The following is a 27,294-nucleotide window of genomic DNA, read 5'->3' as shown; positions in this document are numbered from 1 at the left end:
AGGGGAGAAAGTTAAAGTGAATCTGACCGATAGGGCCGAGAGGCGAATGTGTGCACCGTGTCCTTGTCCTTAATACGAGGATCGCTGTAAAAATACCAGAGTTAATTTTCGGTCTGTCTCGATGATCAAAGCCAGACAGCACAGGATTTTCCTGTGGGCTTAGTGGGACTTCCTATAAAAGGACTGCGTAACGTTTGTTTATGAAAGTGCAAACCTGCAGGAATTACAAAGAGCAGAAGTCGACGGAGGAGCAGCGATTTTTGCTTTTCCCTGTGCGAGTGTGGTGGAAGACGGCCGTACAGCGTGACCTCAGAAATAATTTTGGTCACTGTATGCAGAAAGTGAGAGGGTTTGTTGTACCACCTGTATTGCACTGTGTTCTCTTAGCTGCTTTAATAGCTAATTAATCTTGATTTGGTTGGATTTAAGAGTTTTTTTTCTCTCTTGGCACATGTGTGCAACCTATTATATCATAAATCCCACACATTTCAGCAAATGTCATCCTGATTGTTCCCTACAGCACAGCATACTACTAGTAAAACATTCAAGGTCAGGAACTTGGATTCTTTAACCACTGTATTCAGGGAAACCAATTTATTGTTCTGTCGCAGCAGAAAAGGGTAATTTCTTTTGGACCTATATCATATTGGCAGCCAATCTAGAGAGGTCAGAATTGCCTTAATGCTGTAGGAATTGTGGGTGCGTCACTCTGCCCTAATGGATTAACTCTTGCACCCCGTTCATACCAGCCCAGAACATTTCTGAATGTTTTGTGTTTTCCTCTTCCTCTCAGAAGCACGACTTATTTTTGTGCTCCCGGTGTCTGACGTGTCTCCTGTCCTAAAATCTCTAGAGGTATCCTGGTGCTTCTGTCTCTTAAAGGGTTTTGAGCAGTTTGCCGGGGCTGTGGGAAGTGACCTTCGTATCGAATAATCCTGAGTTGGCAAACCGGGCTTTTGGGTAGCTTTCTTGTGGCTATTTGTGCTGTGGAAGCTGAATCAAAATTTGCAACTGAGTCTTAAAATGTGAATGAGGTATGTGTTGACTTCGGAGAGCCATGAGCGTGTCCTCGGCGTGGGATGTTTCTGGTTTGTCATCGCTGCTGAGCGTAGCGCCGCCGGGCAGTGCCTGACCTTTTCCCCGGGCTGTTTTGGTGGGCCCATGGATGAGAAGTCAGAATGATACCGTGCATCAAAACATCTTGCATAACTTCCCTTTCCAAAGAGGGCAAAAAAAGTGTTTTGTTTTTTAAAAAGAAAATTAAGAGGAGACTCCTCTCTCCGCTTCCATCTCTTCTGTTACCCGCGCTTCCTCTGGCTTTACCCTTAACATCTTCAGGGTCCTAAGCGTTCCTCCTGGTAGGGCTGCTCTGTGCCCGGCAGCTTTCAGAGATCTTGGTTTTGTCTTTTTTTGTTTGTTTCTCATAGTCCATGTGACTGTTTGGAAGGGCTGGGCTGTATAACCGAGATCTGCTCTTTTCAGTGGCGCTGAGCATGCCCGAGAAGCTCTGCTCTGCGGCGCGATGCCTCGCTGCAAGGAGTATTTTACAGCACATCCCTTTTGTAAACAGAGTAGGCTTGTTTATGTTGATAGTTTTGATGCTGCCATGGCAGTGATTTGTTAAAACTTCCTAAATGCTTTTTAAAAAACTCCTGTTGGCAAGGCAAGGCACGGGCAGGACCTCCTGTAACTAATTTGGGATTTGCGAGGAGGTTCAGCTGATAAGGAGGGGTTATTGCAGGCGCTAGAAACGAGAGGCACAATTTGGTGTCAAGATCACTATGTTTGTGTAATAGATGTTTGTACAATACAAGTTTTGTATTGCAAAACATACTCCTGTGTGCTCTGAGTGCTTTCTTCATATGGCAAAGTCTGGTGCTGGAGAGAAGAATGTAGCAGCAGCAGGAGAGACCAGCGGCACTGCAAGGCGAGCCGGGAGGGGTTTAGCAAAAAATGGGAGCTCTAGCAGTGGGAAGGAAACCACCGAATGGATGAAGGCAGAGCAACTCGGTGCCGTGGTGTGTATAACACAACAACAGTTCTGCCTGACCTGGGAGCTGCCAGAGTAGGTACGGATGTGCAGGGGGTCTGGCACGCAGCCGCGTTGTGCGGATACTGCTGGAGAGGCTGATAAGTCCCCTGAATGCTGCGTGCCTGATGGAAGTGTAACCAGCAGGCATTTCAGTCTTTAATTAAAACCAAATTTAAACAAGCAAACAAACAAAAAACTCTACATGGGGCAGATTTTTGGCATTTTACCAGTAATAGAGGAGATGCTGATGTACCAGACCAGGAGATGAGCTTCTGTTGGAGTAGTTTCAAGGTCTTTGGTGATGATTTGGGGAAGAACCTGGCGGTGTGACCTCTTGTGAATTCAGTGCTGCTGAGAATATGAAATAAATGGAACTTAAATGGAACAAGCATAGGTAAAGCAGTGGTTCTCAGCAGGTCCCTGGCAGGAATCATGGCATGTCGAACCACAGAATATTCTGAATTGGAAGGGACCCACGAGGAGCGTTGAGTCCAGGAGGTGTGCAATTGCTCTGAAAAACATTGCATCATGCTTTTCTTTTTTTATTTTTTTATTCAAAGCGTGATAAGCACACTCAGTATTCTGCAGAAATGTTGAAGGCTAACATAGATCTGTTAGTGCTAAAAGTTTGTAACCCAGTGTTACAGACCAGCATCAACGTCCTTGGCCTAAAGAAGACTACTCTAGGAGTCAGAAAACAACAAAACCTTTTTAATCTTGAGTGGATCTAGGCTGGAGTCAGAGGATGAAGTGCAATTGGCTCCCTTCCAGGACTGGACAAGTGCTGAATTCTGTTAGTGTCCAAGATTCAGTGACCCAGCTCCTACTGCTGGATGGGAGATCTCAGCCAAAGGGATGCTGTGAGTGATATTCGTAGGAATAGGTGAATAGAAGGAGAAAAGAGGCCAAATACACCAAAAATATTCCATTAAAAATAAGTAAGCTTGTGAACAGAGGAAAAAACTTTCACTGTTTGGAGTTGGCTCACTTTTGCTCAGATGAACCCATGAATTTAAGTCTAAAAGTGGATGGGCCTGTGGGCAGCTGACCAAAGGTTTGGTGCTGGCAGCAGGGGAGGCACTGAAATGTAGAGGAAATGGGGCTGGTGGCAGGGCGCAGTGAGTGCTCTGTTCTCTGGCTGTGATCTCCTGGTTTTCTTGTGCTCTCAGGGTCTTTTAAACCTTTCTCCTATTATTTTTTAAATCATTCTCTAGACACCATCTTGGAAAAGCAGGGTGCTGTGCAGGTTGCCTTGTTTTTCATAGTGGATTGCCGTGAAGAGAAGATGTGAAGTGAGCTGTGCTCTCCTCCTCTAAGCCTTTCTCCTGGGGAGCTTGCTGGGAAGTTCTTTCTGTCTCTTCAGAGCGGGTGAAAGCTGCCCACTGGTGTCCCCACCTCAACGCACGGTGCCCATCTCTGTGGCTTGCAGCTCGCTACTGTCTCCCAGCTGCTGTTGGACACCTCCCTCCTGGCTGTAGCTCCCTGTCCACTGCTCTCCCATAGCTGGAGCCCCGTGCTTCACAGCTGAAAACTGCACCTTCCCTCCTGGTTCGCTGTGGAGACAAGCACACGGATGGCTCTTTGGAGACGGGACCCGTGGCCGCAGCAGGGCAGCTCCTTGGGTGCAGGCGGAGGCGGCGCAGGCACTGCTTCCTCACCCTGGCACCTCGTCTTCCCTGTCCCTGGGCTGCTCGGTGGGCACCCACCCGCAGTTTAAATCCGCTAATACCGCTCGGACAGTAGGGGCCAGTCTCGCAGCAAGGAGGTTTTGAAGAGCTATTTCTGGGTCTGTGCCTGGAGGGCTCGTCCCAGCTGTTTGAGCCTTCGCTGCCCTTCCTCTGACACTGCTTGGGGCATGGCTCCGAACCCTTGCAGTCAGCCCTGCTCGCTTCGGGAAGTGACCAGCTACCGAGGAGTTTGAGGTTGGTTTTTTTTTGAGCTAGCTGCATCGTGCCTGCTGGACTTAGAGCTGTTGCCTGCTCTTCCCTGCTCACCTCACCTGCCTGCCTCCCAGCCGTGCTGCTGGCCGAACGGGGACGCACCAGGCTGGGATGCTGGCAATCAGCGCTTCTGGTCACGTCAGCCCGTCTCCTGCACTGTAGGCACATGCAGACCAGACATCTCAAGTGAATTGCTCGGCGTTGCTGTGATGCTGTTTTAACACACTTTTTTGTGCTTGAGTGCGTAAATGACAAAACATTGCAGGAAGAGAACTGCGCAGAACAAATTGCTCTGAATGCCAGCTCTTCAAAAGTGGGGTGTTGCCGTGCATTCCCTTTGTGCGCCCCGGTCTGGGTACAGCTCAGAGGGACGTTCCTTGTAAACTTCTGGTCACTCTTGTAACTTGCTTAGGGATGTCACTGTAATGGTTTGTGTGTGACAAATTCTGATTTATGTGAACTGTCCTAAAACTAATGATCTCATCATTGAATTTGGGGATGATTGCTTCCTTAGGTTTTTCCATGCAGGCAGAAGATAAGGGTGCATTGCTAGTGGTCTCCAAATACCACTGTATCATACCACAGCCAAGCAGGCACCTTCCTTGTAAATGACCGCAGAGGAGAGGCTTTGTGCTTATTGAAGTGCCCCAGTGGAAGAGTTGCTGCAGAAAATGAAGAATTTGGGCTCGGGGTCAGGAACTGCTTGGTACAAGAGCCTCTGCTGGGGAGGCAACGCTGATGGTCTTGCGTCTCCTGCTGAGCAGGTGATGGGGTACGTCAGCTGTCCTACAACTAGTGGCCAGAAAATGAATCAGCTCCTGATAGCATTATATTGTTCCTATTGTCAGGGACTCTTTTTTTTTTTTTTTTTTTTGTCTGTTTTTCCCTCTCAGGTCACTACCTGGTTGGAGAAGCAGTGGTTGGCTCTGCTCTCACTGTCCTGTGCTGCCGGTGGCCTCATTGCTCCACCCGGGACTCCAGCCTGGTCAGTCGGCCCCTGGGATGCTGCATCCAGTGTGGGCACAGCTAAAACAGCGACAAAGAGCCCAAAGGGCAGCTTTCCTTTTACGTGAGACACTGCCCACTGCGTGGTTTCTGCTGGTGACACCCAAAGAGAGGTGACACCAAGACCTCTCCTATACCTGTTGTCAGTCAGGAAGTGAGGCAGAGACCAGCCGAGGAGTAAATACTACCTCAGGTAGATGAAGCTTAATCTGTTTTGAAAGAATTCCCTCCCATTGAAATCCTTTTTTTTAAAGCAGTCCTGGTGTGGAAAGTCTCTCCTGCAGTGTGTCTCCTCCTCACTTCAGTACGTTGAGGTTTGCTCAGTCTGAATTTCAGGAAGCTCCATGGTTTTCAGCTGCGTATTTCAAATTCAGAATGTCCCAGTGAGTCTTTCCTTTTCCGAATCTCAAGAGTACTCCACGGGGAGGAATTTACAAAATAACATGTAAGCTTTAAATAATTTACTATGAGAGTAATTGGGTTTATACAGCAGTTCATAAACCTTTAGCTGGTAAAAATCAAAGTACCTTAATCTGAAAAGCAGATGGGGGGGGAGGTTGTCAGGGTGAAGGCTTACAGAGTTTTCAAAGACAAATTGTTTAATTCCATCACCAGCTAGGAAAATAAATAGTTCTGCTGCTCGATTGAAAACAGAAACATCTTAGAAATGAGACTTTCTGAGCTTTCAAGCATTGTTCGTTCAACAACAAAGAAATCAAAAGAAACTTAGTGGAAAGATGTGATCTAGTTCTAGTTTATGAGAAATGAAAGGCGAAAGCGTCTAAACCACATTTTACTATTCTTACTGAATTTTCAAGTGCTTTCCTCTCCTCCTTTCATTGGCTGACACTCTGTACAAGGCATCTGTTTTGTGTGAATCAGTGATGCATATGATGTCTGTAGGTCATTTCCTTCTATCAAGAGAGGTGGCAGGACTCGCCGCAGTCTCTGGCTAAATGGTGGAGCGGTGAGTGTGAGACCCTCCTCTAAAATCCCACTTTTCAATACAGCTAAACTGTTTGCAGCAGATTGAAAGCTGGGAGCCATGCTTTGCCTGTGTAATGAAGGCTGCATTTGTACCCCCGTAGCAATGCTCCTCGCAGGCCAATCAGTAGTATCTAGCCAGCACATCCCCTCGCCAGTGATGGTCTTGCTTTAGCGGGGCTAATGGACTGATGAGATCACCTCTAATTTGTGTATCAAGCTGGTTTGTGTCACATTGTTCAAAAAAGAAGGGGGGAAAAAACCCCACACAAAACAACAAAACCCTCTTTATTTTTTTATTCTTGCTGGACTTCAAAAGCTTGCATTATAAACAGTGTGCTCTGCCCTGTGAGAGCGGCGTTTTTTGCTTGGAGCCATTACCTCAGCCAACAAACATCAGAAAGTGAGCGCTCATTTTGGGGTTTGCTTTTCCTTTGTCGTGGAATTGTGACCTGCTCCCAGTCGGCGCAGGAGGAGGTGACTGGGAGCACTGGTGTTTGCGCTGGGCTGGCTCGGTCGCTGACCTGGGGCTGTGATCCATCCGCTCCCTGTGTCTGCAGGTGCCTTCCTCATGCTCCTTTGGCCAAGAAAACGAAGAAAACTCACAGCAAGAAAGGTGCTCGGAGCCTGTCTGATACTTTGACCACTGTTTAACCACCTGCAGCTCCCAACCTTTAACCATAAGGTTTCGAAGGCCTCTGAGGGCATGAATCTGGCTAGGTGGGGCTGTATGGCATGGGGCAAGGAAGTTAAGTCCTGTTGTGTTACGTGAGGTTATGAGCGCCGTCCCTCCAAGCTTCTTAAAATTTCTGCTGTAGTACAGGGTGAGGAACCTGGGGGAAGCGAGAACTACCAACTTTAACTCACCTTTAAAGCAGCTGAACCCCACAGACGGTGGAGTGTGTGTCAGGCAGGCCCTGGTCAGGTGCAGGAGGAAGGACGGGATGCTTCGGCAGGTGGCTTTGCAGTGCTCTGTTTAAGCCTCCTTGAGAAGGAGCTGGTGCCTGGCGGTCACAGCTCCAGGCAGAAGATACGGATGTCTGAAGCAATCTGGGCAGCCAGCTCTGAGGCCAGGGAGCGTGGCTGATGTGCCCGTTTGCCAGGCCCTCCCTCCTCCTTCTGCCAGCACCCCGTCCTCAATGCCCCCGCTCTGCTTTCCTCCGTGCCCCTGCCACTGTTCCCTACTCCTCGCGAGGCACACAGCCCTGCCGGGTGGCTGGCACAATCCTCATGGCACTTTTGGCTGTCCTGGTTTTCGTTCTGAGGTCTGTGTGAGGAGCTGTGCCTCTCCGTGCTGTGGGCGGCGAGCGCTGGCTGGCAGAGGTGTAGGTTAAGCAGCCTAATTACGCTGAGCACTTGGTATTAAGTGATGAGGGAGAAATGTGTGACTCTAATGAAAATATCTGTCACGGAGCATTGCGGTGTGTCTCGTTTCGCCGTGACAAAAACCAGGTGAGCAGCCGTACTCTGCTGCAGCTGGAATTGCCATTAACGGGCTCGCCTGGCTGCCAGAGCCTGCTCTGGGCTGTGACACCCGATGAGACCCGATGTGCAGCCCTAAGGAAGGCACTTCCTGGAAGTTTCAGGAAAAAAATAAAATAACGAGGTTTTAATCTCATAATGGTGCCTTTTGCTGAAGGGTCCGGAGGGGCGGCCGCATGCTCCCTGAGTTGTGCCCTGGGGAGGGAGGCGTGCGGTGCGGGGCCGTGCCATAGGGGGGCCGTGCCCTTTGGAGGTTCCAGTGGTGTCACCGAGGACTGTGACACGGAGCCTGGTCACACTGCAGCCGTGTGCAGGAGGCAGAGAGTGGGGACAGCATCGCGGGGCCCCCGGGGACCCGCTGGTGGCCCGGGGTGCCGGCAGCAGTAACCTTGGCAGGCGGCACACACCTACAGGAGGAATCCCCGTAGGGCATGGAGGTACCGGAGTACTTAACTCAGTGTGTGGGTGTTCCTCAAAGAACCAGGCAGGAGAGGCTCAGCGTCTCTCTGGGAAGTGCCCGTGTCCATGAGCTGGCTGCGTTACCCTCATGGTCCCTCCGGGATGAGGGTGTCTGGGCAGACCTGTGGCAGCGGGGTGCTGCCCCGTGCCGTTAATTGCCCAGAAGAGCTGGTACGAGGTGATCGCCAAGTGCTCGCAGTGTTTGGGAACATCGGAGGTGCTCGGTGCTGGGTGAAGAGCTGGGCTTGTGCTTGGTGTGGGGCAGCAGGGACACAGTCAGGAAACCAGAGCTGAACAATGAAATAATCTGGAGCCCGGCACACAAAGCTCACAATTGTGTGTTGGGTAGGAGGAGAGATTTAATAAAGGACTTTAGTAGAAAGTGTAAGAAGTAATTGAGTTAGACTGTAGAGTGTTTTGTGAAATGAGTGTTGACAGAAGAGTTAACCAACCAGGCTATTGTTGCTTTGCTATCTTCTGTGATCAGCCAGTCTTTTCTTCCAAGCTTCTCTAGAGCTGAATTATGACTGAAGGTTTTTTCCAAAACTGCTTTTACTTGAAAGGAAAAAAAAAAAAGCAAAAAATGAACTTGCTTTTTAGCAGCTAACTTATAAATCTAAAAATGTGAATAAATAAATGGTGCAATGATCAAAAAATGTTACATTAATACTTTTTTACTGCATTAATTGGGACACGTCAGTAATGTGCGGTTATCCTGGAGCACCAGCAAGATTGATTTTTCTACGTGTATCGGTTTTACCATTCGACACCCTTTTGCTGCCAGTTCCACTTTGCATCTGTGTTGCTGATGTTTGGATTTCTGTTGAAATCTGGCCAGAAGCATTTTGATCTCCGGAGCCTATCCTGCTGCCTTCTTGTTGTGTAAGAGTTTGGTAGTCAGAGGAGGGCCATGAGAAGCGGCATTTCAGGGGAACGAGGGCCTTGGCTCTCTTGGAGTTCGCAGGTGTTGAGCGTTTAACTCTCTGGAGGCTGAGTCTAAGAAGATTGCAGTCCTGAAATTGGGGTGGTGGCTGTAGAAGACTGTCTGCAAAATGTGACTGGGTAACTGGTGGTTGCTCTCTGTGGGCTCTTGTGTGTCTGTGTGAGATGAAAAGCTGGGCAGAGAGATGTGGCTCCAAGTCTGTCTGCTAGGTTAGCTTGCTCGATCAGGCAGTGGGATTCATTTCCGAAGTTGTCTCGGGACTGTCTGCATTGTTTGGGCTTCTTGTGTTTGCTTTCTTGCTGAACTGGGCTTGTAGTTAGTGCTGAGTTGCGATTTCCATGACAAGTCCTCTGCTCGGAGATTTACAGCTCGGCTGCTTTAATTTGCCAGGCTAATGCTTTGGAATGCAGGTTGACAGTCCAGATGTGAAACCTTTCTCCTTAGAAAGAAAACAAAGGATTAAATGTGTTTTAAGAGGGTTTGAAAAAATAATTTAAGATTGAGGCCCAGAACCTAACATCTGAAGTCTTAAAATACTGCTGTTAGCAGCGAGGTTGAACTTCAAAACCTGGAGACTTGAAAGTGTGTCATCTTTGGCCAGGTCGCCGGTGCCGTGTTGGCTTTTGGTGCACCTGTTTCTGCACATATCAAATGCTTCATAAACTTTCAAAAATGTCAGATAATCAAAATTATGCATCTTTGCACAAATAGTGCAGGTAAAGTAATGGTTGTGATGGTTCCTGCTAAAACCGTGAGTGCAGCTTTGTAGCAATGGGTAGAGAGCTGGGAGTGCTCCCTTGGAAATGACACGCATTTCCCCAGTATTAATTGATGAAGATTGTAGCTCATGCTGATGGCGCTGCCTCTTTCTTTCTGATTTGACAAACTGACCCATCCACAATTTTATGAGGGGACCTCTAAATAGGATTATCCTTGCTTTCGGGGTTCTTCCTACGTGGAGGAAGGTCCAGGTGGTGCAAGACGACTGTAGCGGCTGTTCACCATCATCCACGGTGCAGGGTGAAGGGTCTGACCAGAGTACAGGGAATCTCTAAAGCATGAGTGAATTGGAAAAGGGTAGAATAGTGGTGTTTAATGTCCAAAACATTTTTTTTTTAGAGAGAAACATAATGGCCTCAGCCAGGCCATTGAATCCAATCCTTTGTGCTCATGAAGATTTGTACAATGCATCTATCAATTAATATCCTTTTGGGTTTCACAATTATTTGGGTTGGAAATGATGCAGCAAGCGTTCATTGTCCTTTGAAAGAAAAGATGAAAACATCTATAACTTTCTCCCAGCCCATATGGAAAGATCAGACATTAGGAGCCTGTACTACCAGATGTCTTAAAACTGAACTCCTAGCCTCACAAGTCAAAAAGGGCAGATCTTATAGGGCAGGTCTTTCTCAAGCTGCCTTGAGAACTATAATGAGGTTGAGAGCAGAGCTTTGCATTGTGATTTATTAAAACTGGGGCTGCAAAGTAAAAAGCTTGTTGTTTTTTACTGGGAGACGAACAGTCCGATCGGTGCTCTCTCCTGGTCGGATTTAGGAGGCCTCTGTAGACCGGGGATTTTGCAAGTAGGAAAGGCATGTTTCGTATGTTCAGCTGGTATTTGTTCTTGTCAGAGAAATCTCTGCCTTTTCGCCATGTTATGGAACAACAGTTGAGTACAAGTGTGTTAAGAAACGGCTGTAACAAATGACAAAAACGGCTTACAATTTCCCTTAATTTTTCACACCTTTTCTAGTATCAGTGCTTTTTATAAATTATTTCAAAAGTGAGATGTAAGTTAAGTAATTAGAAATAATGACTTAAAGAACAAACACAGATCTGAGTTATTTTTTTTTGTCCTCTGTGTATTCATTCTCCTCTCCCCCAGTCCTCCCCCCCCTTTTTTTTTTGGAAACAAAGAAGTTTGGCGAGAGAAAAAGCTATTTGATGTGTGAACTCCGCTGCTGCTGCAGTAAGGTAGTGTGCTGCCTTGTTCCCATACATTTGGAGTGATCAAACAGTAAGCTTCTACAAACAGTTGCAGAAGTAGTACAATAAGCATTAGTAATCTCTTCAGTTTGATAAACCATGTATTTGTGTAGCTTGATAAAGTGGAGGCTTAAGGTTTCCTTCCTGTACTGGAGTTCGTCACGCAGGAATTCAGAACTCGTGCATCGAGATCAAAACAGTATTTAGCCACGGTCTTCTGAAGTGTCTTATAGCCACGCTGCTTAGTGGCACTAAACCCTCTGCTTTGTGCAGCTTTTGCCAATTAATCACTCTTGGTCCTTCCAACAAATGAACTGCAGAAAGGAGAAAATCATAGAGGAGCAGAGCAGCTGTATAAGGGCTCCCTCTGTATCACAGCCTTTCCTTGCTCTGCAAAAATCCATGGGCACAGAGCCACGCTAAACAGTAAGTGTTCAGCCACATCTGCAGAAAATCCATGGGAGGGCATGTGGAAAGTTGGCACAACTTTTGGTGGAAGGAAGTGGGAAGAAAGAAAATCATTAGCTAAGGCTAACCAGGATTCAGAGACTTGAGGTCGTCTTATCTGTGGAAGTTCTTCTTCCACCCTTCTTGTTGTTTTAACCACTTCTCTGAGTAATCTGAACTTTTTCCATGACTGCAGACTTGGGATTGAGTATTTCTGAGCCATCAATTCAAGAAACGTTTTTCTTTGCTTTTGGTCTGTGCCAGGCTGCGGGGCAGGGGGCTGAGGAGGTAGGATGCGAATATCGCAGCAGCAGCAGAGGACTGCCTTCACTGCAGCTCCTCCGAGCCTGGTACTTGCTCAGCACTGAACGTGTTGTTAGATGATGTATTCCTCTTGCTAATTTAGTCAATTCACCACTGATTCCAGTAGAGCTTGATGAAGTATGTCAGCTGGAGATTAGTCCCAGGTGTCTGGGTTGACCTTAGCTTTATCAGCTGCTTTCAATACTGTGACCATGAAGCACTTGCAAGTTTTCTGGTTCCTCCCATGATTGATAGACCAATTCTAAAGTGTCTTTCCTCCTTGTTTGTGATCCAAGAGGATAATGCCATGCAGCTGTCCGCAGCATGATGCTCTTGTGGTGAATAGTGTGATGCTCTGTTGGCTTGTTACCAACCTGAACGTCTATTAAAATGGCAGTTGTGTTTTGCAGGCTTGACATCCTGCTAATCCGCAGTTCTGTATCTTCTTTGAATATCTTGAGTGGAATTGAACAAGTTTCTTAATGCTGAGGTGAGAGGGAGTTATTTTAGACGAGGTTTAACTGCTGACCTGTAGCAGTTAGCAGGGTTATGTGTTGTTTTGAGTGTGGTTTTGGGGAGGTTTCCTGGAGTTCTTGTCTGCCCAAGGTGCACAAGGGACAGACTGGTGAAGAAGGCCTTTCCACCCAGCCTCTTCGACTTTTCTGGTGTTTTCCCAGCAAGCAGTCATTATTTGATCTCCTTCGCCACTTGCATATCGGCATGCTGAAGGGCATCTTCCTCAGGGCTGTACATGAAGATCATGTGAAAGACGGTGTGAAATCCTATCCCATCTGGGGCTGATGGAAGTCTTCCCAGAAGCTGGGGCCAGGACCTGACCAGTGGGGTTTTTTGTAACTAAATTTTGCATCTGCTGCTGCATGGACCTGGGGCTGTGCAGAGAGAGGTTGCTGACGAGGAGCTGCGATTGAGCCTTCTTGAAGCAAGCACTAAAGCAGTCTTCTTTTGTAGGGTGAGGACGTATGGCCGGCCGCGAGCTGTGGTGTGACCGTGCCCCTCATGTTGAGAAATCCCCTGAGTGCGACAGGGCACTGGGCTGTGTTCATAAATGGAGTGGAAGTGGAAGGAAGGAAAGGAACGCTCTGCTTAAGCCTGAATCACCAAAGTCAGCATCGCATCAGCACGTTGAGCTGTATTCCCTTTCTGCTCCTCAAATTGCAGTTGGTGTAATCTATTTTTGGTCTCTTGCTTTGTAGAGGACTGCTGGTCATTTTTTCCAGTCTTCCTTAATCTGCTTCAAAAGTGAGAGCACTTCATGAGCACTTGTTAAAGAATTCTCAATTTTGGGGACCGTGGCAGCCGTGAAGTGTTTCACTAACTTTTAAGCTTTCTAATGTGAAAAACGTGGGACGTTCTAGCGGGTTGGAAATTGCGCTGCGGTTAATGCTTCAGGGATGGCTCACTCCTGCTTTTTGGATGGAACTTTCTTTAATTCGAGCAGGAACAACTTTATGCATCCTGCACAGCCTGCTTGATGTGTCGGGAAGGCCGGAGCCTGAATGGGCTCCTACTCGCACGTGAGGTGACGCCGTTGAAGCATGCTGAGAGCCCGGCGTTGGTCGGGGTGCTCTGGCTTTGGAGCGGGGTGATGCCGCTTGCAGCGACGGCGAACAATTCCATGATTTTTCTCTCCCGAGGGACAAAATGACATGAGCCATTTATAATCGTTGCTTTAAATCGCGTTGGAGCTGGGGCTGTCTCGTAGGCAGGTTTTGAGAAATGAGTTTCTTTCGAAGGTGCTTGGGAAACTTGTGCGGGGACTCCCAAGTGGCGAGGCCTTTGTCTGCGAGGCAGGAGCCGGCCCCAGGGTTATCCATCAGCGTGCTGGAGCATCATTCACAGCTCGACTTCATCAAAGAGACGTTCCCAGCCACGTCTCGCTGGCCAGCCGAGGGGTCGTTCATTCGTGATGTATTGTTTGGCTGACGGCTGGCATGCAAGCCGGGGGGGTTATGGGGAGCACCTCGTGTGAGTGATGGCCTGGTGGGCAGCGCCCCTCCCCGGGACGTGGCCCCGGCCACTTTCCTCTCCCTCGAGGCCATGGAAGTGCATTACGTGGGGCTTTATCTCGGGGAAGAAAGGTGTGTTAGGATGGCCATGATCCACATGGATGAAATACTTTGTCTCGCCATTTTATTTTCATTTTTTTTTGGTGGGACTAAGGCCTGGCTCTTCGGTACACGCGAGGGCTGTGGTTTTGGAGTGTCCCTGTGTGGGTTTTCTGTTATTCCTTCCTTACTGTGCCGGGTCAGTGGTTTGAGGGGAGCATCGAAATAATAATTGTTGGGTGAAGCTTAATTTGACAACAGCTGCGTAGAGTGTAACTTCAGTGATATTTTTTCTGTGAGATGTGTGAAATGGGCTGGAAACCTAAGGTGGTGGTGTTCGGTGGGACAGGGAACACCCTGCCACACCTCCTGCCGTAGTGCTTGTACGAAAACCGAGGTGTGTTGGTAATTAAAGCTGTGGATATCTGTGGAAAAGTGTTGCGATACTATACAGCCATGGAAAAATAGTGGAGTTACCTACAGAAAGCAGAGGTGGCTATTATGAAGAATGGCTGAATGCAGAGCTTTAAAAATCAGATTTTGGTTACAGGGAAAACAAACAAACTCGGAGTCTGAATTAGCTTCTGTCCTTTCATTTTCTGCTGCAAGTTTACAGAAAACAAACCTGTCACAATAGGAAGTGTTTTGACTGGCAGCCTTTTGCTATGTGAATATAAGCTGGCTTCCAATGTTTTTCTGCTTCGGGCCTTCCTAGAGCTGTGGAATTTATGCCTGTTGTTTTATCTGTTAGCAGTCTTTCTTCCTGCTCAAAGTTAAGCCTGTAGAAAAATAGTTTAATGGCATAGTCCCTGTAACCTATAACTTCAAGATCCTGCTGGAAGTTTTGATAGTATGGCCTACAAATCTTCACCTTTATATAGCTGGAGAACTCAGGCTTTAGATTTGAATAAAAATAAAAGATGATTACAAAAAAATGAGCCAGTGTACGCTGTGGGCTCGGTCTGCCACTGTACCCAACAGAGTGCCATGGGTGTATGGCAGCATCGACTGCAGTGAATGCTGCATGCTGGAGTCAGCCTGTTATAACCCCTACAAGAGGGGTTTTTGGTATTAATGTCCATTTGATAACTAGTAACTGTGCTGGTCTGCTTTAAACATGGAGAACAAAAACAAAGGTAACTCGCTGGGAGCAGAGAGAAGGAACGAATGACCTGGCTTTACATCCAGATACTTCTAGTGAGGGAGACTTATCTCCTTCCAGATAACTGGAAAAGGATACTCAAAATACTGTATCATATATATATGGTTATTGCCTGCCTTATATCACTCCGAGTTCTCAACACATCTGGACTGCGAGCAGTTCCAGTAACATTAAAGCGTACTATTTTGGTTGGCACACTGACGCTGTGGTATATGCCAATTAGTAATGGCTCTTGGAAACAGGCTGCTCTAAAACTCTCCCCAAACTATTCCCTGGAGAAATTATTCAATTAAGTACAACTAAAATTAATGTCCATGGGTTTTGTTTGAATAAAGCAAAATAAGCAGCTGGAAAAGGGAAAACTTCTCAGTGTGTGCTTTTGGAATAACAGCTCTAACTAATAACCGTGTTTGCTGGAATCAATACCGCTGTTTGTTTTCTCAGCGCTGCTCTTTGCGAAAAATCCAGGGAGCGCTTCTGCAGCCGATGGCCTGGGACTGTTCCTGGTCATGAAGATGTATTTTCAGATCACCACCTGCTTTCGAGAGAACGAAGCGCTGTGTTTCGTGTCGGGGTATCGGAGCTGGATGCAGATACGTCCTCACACACTCAGGGTTGGATGAGCGAGTGCTTGGTGGTGCCGTCCGGTGCTGCCTGCAGGGCGGTGCCTGCTGGAAGCGGTGGTCCTGAGCAAGTCCTCCGCTGGAGGCTGGAGAGCAGGGGGGGCTGCTGCTGGCTGTGCCAGGGTGGAGGGCACTCCCACAGCCCCCGGCTGCCCTTGGCCAGCAGAGCCATCGCTGGCCTGCGGCAGGGGAAGCAGCGGGAGGCAGCCTCCCCTCCTGCCTCCCTGCGGCGCGAGGCCGGCAGGGACACGCGGTTCGTTGTGCGGCACGTCCCGCACGGGAGGCCAGCAGGGTTCTCCTGGCCTGGCTGGTCCCGAGCACCATCAAAGCCCTGCGAGTTAGCGGAGCCAAAGAGAACTAAAATATGAAGAGGAACAAGTTGGTTTGCGCGCCCCCCCCCCCCCTTCCCCCAGGAGAAGTTAGTGTTTTGGGGTTTAATGCTTGTATGAAGTCCTGCCAAAGCAGAGAGTCAATGTCCTCAATTAAATCTGGGAAGGTGGGGGAAGGCATCTGGGTCTTTGCTTGGAAGGCAGACCTCGTTGTGGTACGAAGCATCAGTGTCCTGGTGTATGGAGCAGCACGGAGCTTGGACCGGCGTGAGCACTGCTGGCATTTTGGGTGTCACCTTGGAGCTGAGCAGAAAAGCAGCCCGTGACCGTGCAGGGCTGCACACATCAGAGACTGCAAAGAGCAGGCACAGTTCGCAGAGATGGAGAGACATTAAGATTCTTGGCTCTGTGTTTTTCACTGTTTTTCTCTTTTCACTTGGCTCCCTTTTTCACTGTTTTTCTCTTTTCGCTCTGCCTTGCCATTACAGCTGGCACGTCGTGTGAAGGTGCTTTAGGTTTCTGATGTACTTACATTAGTTGCAATCTTCACTTCACACCACTGGCATTTTGAACAGCACTTTCTTACTAACATGTAATTATGGGGTTTGGACATATAAAGGTTGGCATTTGATCTATGATTCATTTCTTTGGTATCTAGCTCTTCTCCTGAGGCACCAGAGACCTGAAGGAGGGAGGGAAAGCCTGCTTGGCTTCTCCACTGAATTCCAGCCTTATTGTAATTTTTTTTTTCTTTTTTTTCGTAGCATAAAATGTTATGGCTCTTGGTTCTCTATATGTTTTTCTTAAGGCTGACTGCAGTCTTCCATGACTCACAGTGGGATATGCCGTGGAGATGCATTACTCATCGATAAATACTATCGAGTGATCTGTGCATTGAAATCCACCAAAAATAAAAGCTTTTGGAAGGAAGCGTTTGGTCAGCCACGCTGTTCTGCAAAGCTGAGACCAAAACTCCGTTTCCCTCTGCCTGTGCTGTGTTTCTTGTGGCCTTTGTCACTTGGCTTCTGGGTTTCGTACTCCACAGACAGTGAGAGTGACTCGAAGGTGGAGGTGCCAAAACCAAATGAGACTTTTTACAAGTTTTAAATAAAACAGAAAATCAGTTAGTGTAAAGTCATGTACGGAGGCAGAGCTCTGGCTGCAAAAGAGCCTCTCCTTGGGGCAGGAGACATTTGTCCTTCCTAGGGACTCCTTGTGCGGGTAAGGATGATGAAAAAAAATCCTGTGGTTTGGGAAGAGGGCGCGGGGCAGGGGCAGTGACAGGGAGCTGGGCGCGATGCCGCATCCTTATCCTGCTCCTGGCTGGAGGAGGAGCAGGGAGGCACCCGCGGTGTCACCCTGTGTCACCTTGTGGTGGGGATCTTGAGAGTTACGCCATCTCATGAACATGCAGCGTTCATGCATGTGCCGTAACACCAGCATCGCTCACTGCCTGCAGAGAAAGGCCCAAAATGAATTTTGTCTTTTGCATGGTCTCATGGCCTAGTGGCTGGGCGGGCTGGAAGCGGGGCTTTCGCCCTCTGGAAATACTTGGCCTCCTCGTTTTGTTGCAAAAACCACACATTTCATTTGCGAGGTGAAAGCTGTTTATGGGGTAAAAGCTGATCCAAACACGGTGCTGTGGCACAGAAGGCGCCACAAAGCAGTAGGCCGCCCCGCGATGCCCTGTTGTTGTTGTCTGTCCAGCCGTGCTCTGGCTGAAGCTGTTCCCTGGGACGTTTCTGACCAGCTGTAGAAAAACTTGATGGCTGAGCTGACACAGAAACGGGGCTGCCAGAGAAGTCAGCTTTCAGCCCCCTCGAAATGGGGGCTGAAAGCTCACTAGAAATGTGAGCGGAGAGGCCGGGATCTGGGAAGGGCAGGAGGCGGTCATGGCGGAGGGCCTGCTGTGGGGTTACGCTGCCTGACGTAGGGCAGACCTGGAGCTTGCGGCCTTGCTGAGGAGGAGGAGAGGAGAAAAGCACATGGATCCTGTCGGACACAGCAGACTGCTCCAGCACCTGGCGTGGGTTCAGCCCTGCGTTTGCTTTCGCATCCTGTGCGAGCCCGCAGCGCAGGAGAGCAGATGTGGCGTGAGGCGTATCCATTTCCCTCCGAGATGACTTATGGCTGTAACGGGTGGGATTCCCGTCTCACGGGAGGCTCTGAAATTATCCATGCCCTGGCTGGAGAGAAGCAGAACCAGCTTTTCAGAGACAGCATCAGTGTTTTTATGAATTAAAATACACTTCTGATTCTCACTGCAGCAGCAAATGCTTCAACGAAAAAGAGATAAAGGAGCTTTTTCCTAGAAATACCTAGGATTACGTGTAGTTCCTTCTGCTCACTTTGTTGTCTGTATTCTGTAGGTGTCCTTTGTGTAAATCTGTTTTCCTAGCTATTGGCAGATGTGATTTGAAAGGTGTATCTGAAGGTACCCTTTCATTCCATGGAAGGTTTTTCCACCACGGCAGTCTCTTGTATCACAGATGTGCACATAGCTGGACCCCAGAAAGCAGTAGCAGCAAAACGTGGTGCTAGTGTGAGTTGTAATGCAGGCATTGCATTCAGGGAGATTACAGAGATCAGCCTTCTCTATCTTTAATTTGTCACTTCTAATTGCAAAGGTGAGCATGATAAAACAAAGTGGAAAGCGCTTCAGATCAGCATTGAGACCAGTTGCTTCACTTCATTTTCCATTTCAATAAAACTTTGAAAAGAAAGATTCAAAACACATGTGCCTGCCTCTCGGAATGGTCTTGTGTTGATTTGGATCAATCGGGGGTTTCTTGATCCTTCAGAACTTGACTTTTGGCTTTAATGGTGCTTGAACTTGCTGTGAGCAGAGACGTGATGCAGTGAGCAGATGGAAAAGAAATGAATTCATCTGCATCTTCATTTGTGGCTGTGATGCGGTGACAATTCAGATCTGATTACGTGACTTTTGTGTTTGTTTTTATGGGCAAAAATACATTTCAAGTTTAATGCAAAATATTTTTTTTAAATCTTTGGCTTTTTTTTTTTTTAATTGTTAGTAGAATAAACTTCTCCTACCTTCGCTCACACTTTGTCCAGCAGCAGTGGAGCAGGGCAGGGCTGGCTTCGCCCTGCAGCCACTGGTCCCCATTTCCCCCACCTTGCCCGATCAGGGTCCATGTTCCAGCCTGGCTGCCCTGCCTTGCTACAAAGCGTGTGTTGTGTGCAATCAAAACCCTCTGTCATGGCTTTTTAGCCGAAAAAGGCCAAAATTACAGCATGTGACCTACTTTTTTTTTTTTTTTTTTTTTTTTTTTTTTTTTTTTTAAATCAGCTGCTGTCCTCAGTTTCCTCGCCCCGTGTGGCTTCGCTTGGTGCTGGGTCTGTGCCGTGTGGTTTGTCTTCATCTTTGGGGTCCTGTGCCACTGAAGGAGGACCTGGACTCTGTTTGTGTGAATGGTTTATGTGTGATTTGGAGAGCAGTGCTGCAGAAACGTCCTTTGTAGGGTCATTTGGGCATTCAGCCTGCTTTCCTGAGCCCTTGCAAAAGTGAGCCCCCTCTCCTTTGCCTTTTTTGCTTTATTGTCCATTTTTTAAATTCTTTAGCAGCCAGGTAGGTGGGAGGTAATAGAAGAATTTTCATCCCAAAGGTAATTGCCGGCTTGAACTGCACAGGGGGCTGTAGGTGGGTCGTGCCAGAGGAGGCGATGCTCGGGAGCCTGCTGATAGCTGCGCAGGCTTTTCAGTGCTGGTCCAACACTGCTGCCTGCGGGGCTTTCTCCAGCAGCAGCTCTGCCTGCCTGAGAAATTCGTTACCACCTTTCAATTCCTGCCTTATGCAGCGTGCTTTTTCCTCTGCTTTATGGTGGGGAGAAATTCTTTAATTCAGGTGCTGGCTGCAGACAGCCCCTGCTGCTGGGGAGCGTTTGGTACCAAGGAGTGCCCCCAGCGGCTGCCCCCTGCGTCAGAAACGCGTCCTGCTGATGGGGCACGGCTTGGGCAGGGGGCTGGAGGGAGAGGCTCCGGGCACAGACCCTGTTGTAGTGCCTCGGGTGCTGGAATGATGGCAGAAAATATTCCTGCCTGCATTTGTTCTCATTTAGCTACAGCTTGTTCACCAGGATGTTTTTCAAGGAGGGTCTGGTCAGTGTTGGCAAAGGAAAGTCTCTTATTTCCCAAGCGTGCTTATCACTTTGTCCTTGACAACGATGGGAACTTTCGGCACTTTTTTTTTTTTCATTTAGAGACAAACAGGAGAGAGCCTGCCTTTGCAGGCGGCATTGTGCTGGTTTTCCTGCGTGCTGAATCACACAGGACAGATAAAGTTTCCCCCAAATGTTGTTGTCCTTGCAGATGTTGGACTTGGGAAGGTTGGGTGGGAGGTGGAGGAGAATTAATATCTGAACTATGCACTGAATGAGTCTCGCGCTTCAAATAAAATACCTCCAGTCATGGGGAAACGCGTTTTTGTGCAGTGTGAGCAACGAAATCTCGACTGGTAGGAGCAGCTTCACAAATCTGGAGAGTTCGCATCTGGAACAGAGCAGTGCTGGTGTGGTGAGGTTGCTTCATCGCAGCAGTGGCTTAGATCTGTAGGATAAAGCTGAGGCTGCACGCAGCAGTGGTTGATGTTTGCCCTCTGCCCTCCTTTGTGTGAATACTTCAAATAATAGCTTAGGCTGAGGGGCATGAATCAGTACCTCATATTTGGGAAGGATGGGTATTTTCAAAGTCTTAGATGGTGCTATCATTTTATGCAGCGACTCACTGGAGATATTGCAGTGCTTGTGGAACAGACTGGAAAAACGTGCACTAGAAGGATGATGCTCGTAACTCTCCACAAGGGTAAAACCTCCTTGCTGTGTGTGCCTGTGAAACTTGCCTCTGGCTTCAGAACTTCGATTTTTTTTTTTTGTTACCCCTTGTACGATCAGATCTCCGTGTCTTTTCTTTGTGTCTTGAGCAATACTTACTTGGTAAGATTCGAGGATGCACCATGCATAACTAAAACCATATGCTGCAAGAAGATGAATTGTGGAGGAAGCGGCTCCCTTTCAGGCGCTGGTGGCCGCCTGAAAAAAAAAAAAACTGATGGCCGGCACACCTCGAGGAGCTGCCAGAGCTAATGCCCAACATCAGCACTACCTTGCATTTGCCTCCCTTGCAGACACAAGGTCTGCTTTGAGTGTGGCTGGCAGTTTTGGAAGTGCAAAGGATGTCCCCGTTAGTGTCATTGCCTTGCTCCTAGCAGAGAGACTTGGAAAATCTGTTTTGAAGGAATACAACTGAAACAATAAAGGCTGTCAATAAACACCCTGTCCTGCTGCTGGGACTTGTTGTCTTTACCTCTCAGCCAGCCTGTATACAGGGTTATGAAGCTTGAAAATGATCAGAAAAGTGAACCTTGCTAACTGAATGTTAGGCACGCTAACGTTTTCTTTTGCTTACAGTCAGCTAAGTCTGGAGGTTTGAGCAGTGCTGCAGCAGTGATGCTGTGCTAGGGGCTGCTTGTGTACAACCGAGCTGAGAGCTCGGCACCCGCCAGCTGGCAGGGCTCTTGTCCCAGACCTGATCTGAAAAGACAGACGAGATTTATTAAGACAGTGATCAATAGCAGGGAAAGTGCTAGGAGTGTAACCAGAGGAAGACATTTTGCAATAGCATTCGGTTTTTGGCTGCTGTCCTCCTCCTGATTTATCATGCAGAGAAAAATCATTCCTACCTGCAGAGTAGAAAGCAACTCAAACGTAGCGTATTCCTGCACCGTCTGCATATTTCAACAAAATTTAAGCGTAACAGTCGGCAAGAAGGAAATTTGGTGCCCAAATGTGGCTTTCAATGTTAAGTGTTACAAAACCCCAGCCCAACAGCCAGCCTTGGTTGAAGCCTTTTACCTGGTCTGATTGCCGTGACAAAAGCAGTCGTTAGTTGCATGAGGCTGAGGGTGGGTTGGCTTGAAGTTTCCTTTTCTCCTCTATTAAAAATGGATGTAGGGGAAATTTTGCTCACTTTCCTTTTCCCTAAGGATCATCTGGGCTGCAAGCAGAGCTGCCATTTGTACATCACAGTAATTGAAACAATGTGAGACTTTCACCGTATCCTCCCATATCACTTGATCGGGTCCGTACCGAGTACTCTCAAAAGCATTTATGAAGATAGTGATTCTGAATTTGTTTTAATGACTGCATAACAGCCAAGTGAACTCTGAGTGTTGAGACGCTCTCTTCCAGGGACTGAAATTTCGCATTTCCTATAGTATGTGCATTAATTCTTACTTGGGCTGTTGTTTTGTGGCTTCCATCGCACTACGCTCGGTGCCTCCCTAGGCTGATGCTGCAGTTTGGGGCTGTTCCTTTTCTCCTGATGGCAGAGGAGTGCACTGAATCCCAAGTCAGGGTCTCTTGGACCTCACAATGCTTTTCTGAGCGCTGTGGAGCACTGGTGTGTCTTGCTGGAAAACAGCGGGGTGCAGCTGGTTTCCATTTCGGAGCCTCCAGCAGCAGCGTGCTTGCTGAGCAGCGATGCTGAGGGCTGGGAGATTAATGCTGTGTTTCTCTTTCCCCAGAGATCATCGACGACCTCACTAACCTGGTGGAAAACACAGACGACAAGCTTCGCAATCAAACGCGGCACGTGAAGATGGTGGACAAAAAGTCAACTTCCTGTGGTAGGAAATGAGTCCAAATCCTGCGCTGTTATTAAATGCCTAGAAATTCGCTGAGTGCTCCGAGGCTGTGTGCACTGTGCCTCCCCCCAGCAAAGATTGCTCCTAAAGAGGAAAAACCCACCTCTCCAGCCCCAAATGTGCTTCAGCGATGTTGCAGGCTTAATTTACTGCGCTTGCTGTGTTAACCTCCTTAAGCCAATGAATGTCCTTAAGCCATTTGACTCCAGTGTTGCACAATACCCTGATTGGAAATTGTAGAGCTGTATGAAATTAGTGTGGTACATGTTAATTAGGTTTAAAAAACTTGCTAGCTACCAGCTCTCAAGAACCGGTCACAATGGGGAGTGGTGCCGCAGGGGCATTTCTGGCGGTGTCCTGCAGGAATGCGTTCCCAACCGAGTGGTTTTCAGAGCCTGCCAGACATGAAATCCTCGCTGGTGACGCTGAGCTGCGAGCTAGCGAAGCTGCGCTAGGCTGCTTTTCCTTTAGCCAAGGCAAGGCTGTACCTCTCGCGCCAGGTTTTGTGTACGGGACGCGGAGCTGGGGGTTTGGTGCTGGGAGGATGCTGCGGGCGAGGGCAGGAGATTTATGTTTGTCTCGGGGGGATGAGTGGTGCTGAGGAGTGGCTGTGGGAGGATGTCAGTGCGGGATGGTGTTAGTGAGACAGTTCTGGAAATCCCACGTCCCCCTCCGGTGTCCGTGGTTCGTTTCTGGCAAACAAGAGGGCTCATTATTAGAGTAATTTATGCTCTGTAGAAGTTTGTCTCGTAGTCAGAAGTGAGAGAATTTTGGCTTACGCAGTGCAGTAGAGAGGAGGACGAGAGCTTCCCGTATCTGGGCGAGGCGAAGGGGGCTGGTGGGAGCTTGTAATCCCTGGCAGGGCGATCTCGGGGCTGGCAGCAGAAGCCCCCAGCAGTGAGCTCATTGTCAAGCACTGGGAGATATTTGAGAGATTTATTTGGTTCCCCATTAGTGGTAATTTTTTGAAAGTTTGATGCAAATTGATGAAACTCTGTGGCCTTTTCTTATAGCGGACTTGTCAGAGGCATTTGTCTGATTTCTCAAACACCAACTACAGGCGGAATTAAAGATGTGGCTGCAGAGTTCGTGACTGATGGTTTTAGGTCTTCAGTGCTGACACGAGCTCGATTTAATTTACAAATAATTGCACTCGAATTGTGTCGAGTACCCCTGTGCAGCCCCTCAGTTCCTGTGGCTTCGCTTACTGCACAAGTGCCGCGGTGCGCGGAGCGAAATGCCCGGCACTGAAACCGATGGCAGACAAGAGGTTGTCTGCGGGGAACAGCTTCTCGCTTGTTAGGTATTTCTGCCCCTTTCTAGCTTCTTAATGCAAATGCAGAGCCCAGACAATGCTGCTAGATAATGAGCCTGTCTCTTTAACTCTAAAGCCGAGCTGGCTGTGCTGGGGAATTTGAGAGGAGGAGGAGGATGGGAGAGGCGAAGGCTGGGAGGATCCCAGGCTGGATGCCTTGGGGGTGACCTCTCTCACCCTTTCCACATTGAAAAACATTTTTCTTTAAGGGGTGGTGAGAAGCGCTGCCTCTTCGTGCCTTATTCCGTCTGCTCCAATAGGTCTTCCTGTGTTTGCATAACAATTTGGGTATATGTAAACACTGTATTGCCTCAGATAGCTATTTTACTCTGCCTAATCATGAGTTTTAGAACAATAATGCTGGAAGAGACAGGCTTTAATGGCATTCTTCCCATCCCTTTTCCACCCTTACTTCTGGCACTGATAATCACTGCTATATGAAGACCAGAAAACCCTCCCGGGCGTACGGTAATTCCCTGAACAAAGCCAAGCAGCAGGAAAACTGGCACCTGCTAGGTGACTTCTCCAAGGGCTTTTTCCCCCTGCTCTAACATTTTGTTTAAATTGATCACACCTTTGGTAACTGGGAATCTGAAGCAGCGTAGGGTGCTCCGTGCCCCCCCGTGTCCCCCTCCTGTCCCTGTCCCTCGCGGTCGTGGCGGTGCTGGCCTGGACGTGGTGCCTGTGCTGCTGTCTGAGCTGAAGCCCCAGCGAAGGGCTCGGTGTTTGCCTGATGGTGGATGTGCTGCAGCATCTGGACACGGGTACCAGCAGAGCCCTCTGGCACGAATCGTGGAATAATCACCCTTTTACGAGCAGGAATGTAACACATTAATGGGTGGGTCTTTGTTAGCAGCCAGTATAATAATAAAATCAAAGTATTGCTGATGAAATCCAACTTTAATCAATGTTTCAACGTCTCGCTCTCATGCAAACAGCGTGTCAGGCTCTGGGGGCCCTTTGCAGTGACTTCCAGTGGGTCCTGGCTGCCTCTGCCCGGCGCGGAGAGGAGACCCAGGAACAACCTGGTGCTGCCCCGGGCCCCACGCACTTCTGGTGGAAGTTTTCAGGTTGTTTCGGGTGTGTTGTTGCATTCGCAGCTTATTTTCGGTGACATTTCTCTTGCTGCCTCTGAGCTGTTGACAATCCCGCCCTTCGACTCCGCCAGTTGGAGCACATCTCCCTTGGTGGCCCCGGCAGCCCCGCGCTGATGGCAGTGCGAGCTCCCATGGATTGCAGCAGAAGAATGGTCAGGGCATAGATTCAGCCGGCTGCATGTATGAAATTATTGCTGAAAATCATCAGCCATCTGCGGGCAAACGCTTGCACGCTGCCTGGCATTGTTTGGTTTCTTTGCAGCGTCTGCTGGGCACGGAGGAGGGTTGTTAGGACATATATGTTTATTCGATTTCAGAAACTCGCAGTTAGCTTTCACCAAAATGTGCGCACAAACCATTAATCAAACGTTAGGCTGCCTTTAACAAATTTGCTCCAGGAATGCCTGTGTGTGCAACCCGGCCTTTGCAGTTTCACCACGGGCTCTTGGGTTTGTGTCTGACTGTCCCCGCACTCTCCCAGTTTGCATACCTTTGTGCAGAACAGTGCTCATTAATCATTTCTCACTAACATTTTTATTAGAAACTAACTCTCAGAATGTACTCTTCAGAACCAAATTTAAAAATAAACAAATAGAAGTATAATAACAAACAAATGAAAGTGTAATTAAAGTTAAGATGCTGGGGGAAAAACAGATTTCCCTCAGACAAACCCTTGATCCGAAACAACCTGATTATATGGCAATTGCCACCTTACCTTAATGATGCAACACTCCTGAATGCTTCAGTAATTTGTTTTTCCTGGGTAGAGAGAGCCTCACTGTGATCTCACCCATTCTGCTTCCTAGGATGAAAAAAATTTCTTGAGAGGAAAATGACGGCCCTAAAATGCATGCTGCTGCATTGCTGTCAGCCGCTCCCTGCAGCCCATGGTTTGGGTGGCACAGCGCGGATCCTGTCTGGTTTTTGAGTGTCCCTGGCCGGGGTGGCTCCTATGCTGGCATCCTTGGCACGGGTCCTGTGAGCAGGATTGGTGCCCAGGTGGACGTGGGCTCAGAGCTGGCCAGTGCCAGCCCTTCCCCTTTGCTCACAACCCCGACTCCAGAGGGTAAACACAGCCCAAGCGTTGGTAGTGCTTGCAGGGTCTGCACCACTCCGCCAGTCTTCCTCCCTGCTGGGGGCTTAATCAGGGAGAGAGAAGAAGGTTTAAAGTAAAAGGTTTTCAACTAAAAGAGGGGAGATTTAGATTAGGTATTAGGAAGAAATTCTTTACTGTGAGGGTGGTGAGGCACTGAACAGGCTGCTCCAGGAGCTGTGGGTGCCCCATCCCTGGCAGTGCCAAGGCCAGGCTGGATGGGCTGGGGGCAGCCTGGGCTGGGGGCAGGGGGCCCTGCCCATGGGCTTTAAGGTCCCTTCCAACCCAAATCATCCTCTGATTTGATGAAGTTTTGAAGATTTGTCTTTGACCAGAGCTATGCCCTGGCTTACTTGGCTGGTGCTTTGCGGTAGCTTCCCCCCAACCCAGCGATCTGGGCTATTTTTGGTACTTCAGGACTCGCAGGTAGGCAGCTCCCTGCAGAGAGCATGGCTGTAAGAGGCTCTGTTTGTGATTACAGCATCCTGTGCCCTGAGCGTTTGCCTCTGAACGAGGCAGGGGGATGTCGGTAGCGGGGGCTGCAGCTGGGAGCGCGAGCAGCAGGAGCAGCACGCGGAGCCTGGCACAGCCGAACTCCGTGTGGAGCCATCGCCGCCTTTGGATGTGGCTCGGGCTCGTTCCGTTAGGTGGGACGGTGTCACTCGAGTACGTGCCGAGGGCCCAGAAACGTCCCTCGGGTGCTGCCAGCCCACGCCAGGCACCGGGGTGGGGGCTCGGTGTGCTCCAGCTCCAGGCCTTACCCTTGGCCGTGGGCTGCTGGCGGCCGGCCTGGGGCAGGGCTGCTCCCCTGGGCAGGCGGTGTGGGGCGCTGGGGCTTTGTCGTGGGGAAGGCTGGAAACAAGCAAAAAGAAGCAAAACCTCTTGTTTCTGACAGCGTGAGGGGAGCAGAGCACGAGTTTGCAGCTGCTTCTGCGTATCCCTTTAATGTTTTAGTCAAATGGGGAAAATGAGAAGCAGGCACTGAGGGTGTCCTGCTGGGCTGCACCAGTGTCCTGTCCTGTAGGGTACTACACGGGCGTGCAGTGGCGGCTGAGCAGTTGGGTTCGCTCTTTCGTTTTCTCCTATTCCACAAGATGGCATTGCAATCTAATCGCCTCCTCAGACCCAGGTAGGTGCTCTGACCTCCCCATCGCCTTCCGACCCAGGCTCTAGAGGATGCTGAAAGCAGGACTGAGGCAGCCGTGAGGGCAGTCACAGCGGGTAGGGGCGGTTTTTATCGCCACAAATCACCAAAATACCTGGGTGAAACCAGCTGGAGTTTTCAGAAGGTCTCGTCTGTGTTAAAACAGGGTAGCTTGGATTATACAAGGTTTCCTCTAGAAAAATAATGATTCATGCAGGCTGGG

The 27,294-nt window shown here is 48.8% G+C and overlaps 1 protein-coding gene across 1 annotated transcript in view; it reads left to right on the top strand.

The window, feature by feature from the left end:
- The window catches only part of STX8 (syntaxin 8), a 96,851-nt gene that overhangs the window by 37,484 nt on the left and 32,073 nt on the right, over window positions 1–27,294 (top strand). The window contains exon 7 of the mRNA XM_084492194.1: window positions 22,303–22,404. Coding sequence (XP_084348320.1) covers window positions 22,303–22,404 — 102 coding nt within the window. The remainder of the gene's footprint in view (window positions 1–22,302; window positions 22,405–27,294) is intronic.

Source organism: Aythya ferina, assembly GCF_964211825.1.
Source record: "Aythya ferina genome assembly, chromosome: 18".
Classification (NCBI taxonomy): domain Eukaryota; kingdom Metazoa; phylum Chordata; class Aves; order Anseriformes; family Anatidae; genus Aythya; species Aythya ferina.
Note: the sequence above shows the minus strand (reverse complement) of the source record. Positions and strands in the feature narration are given on the sequence as shown.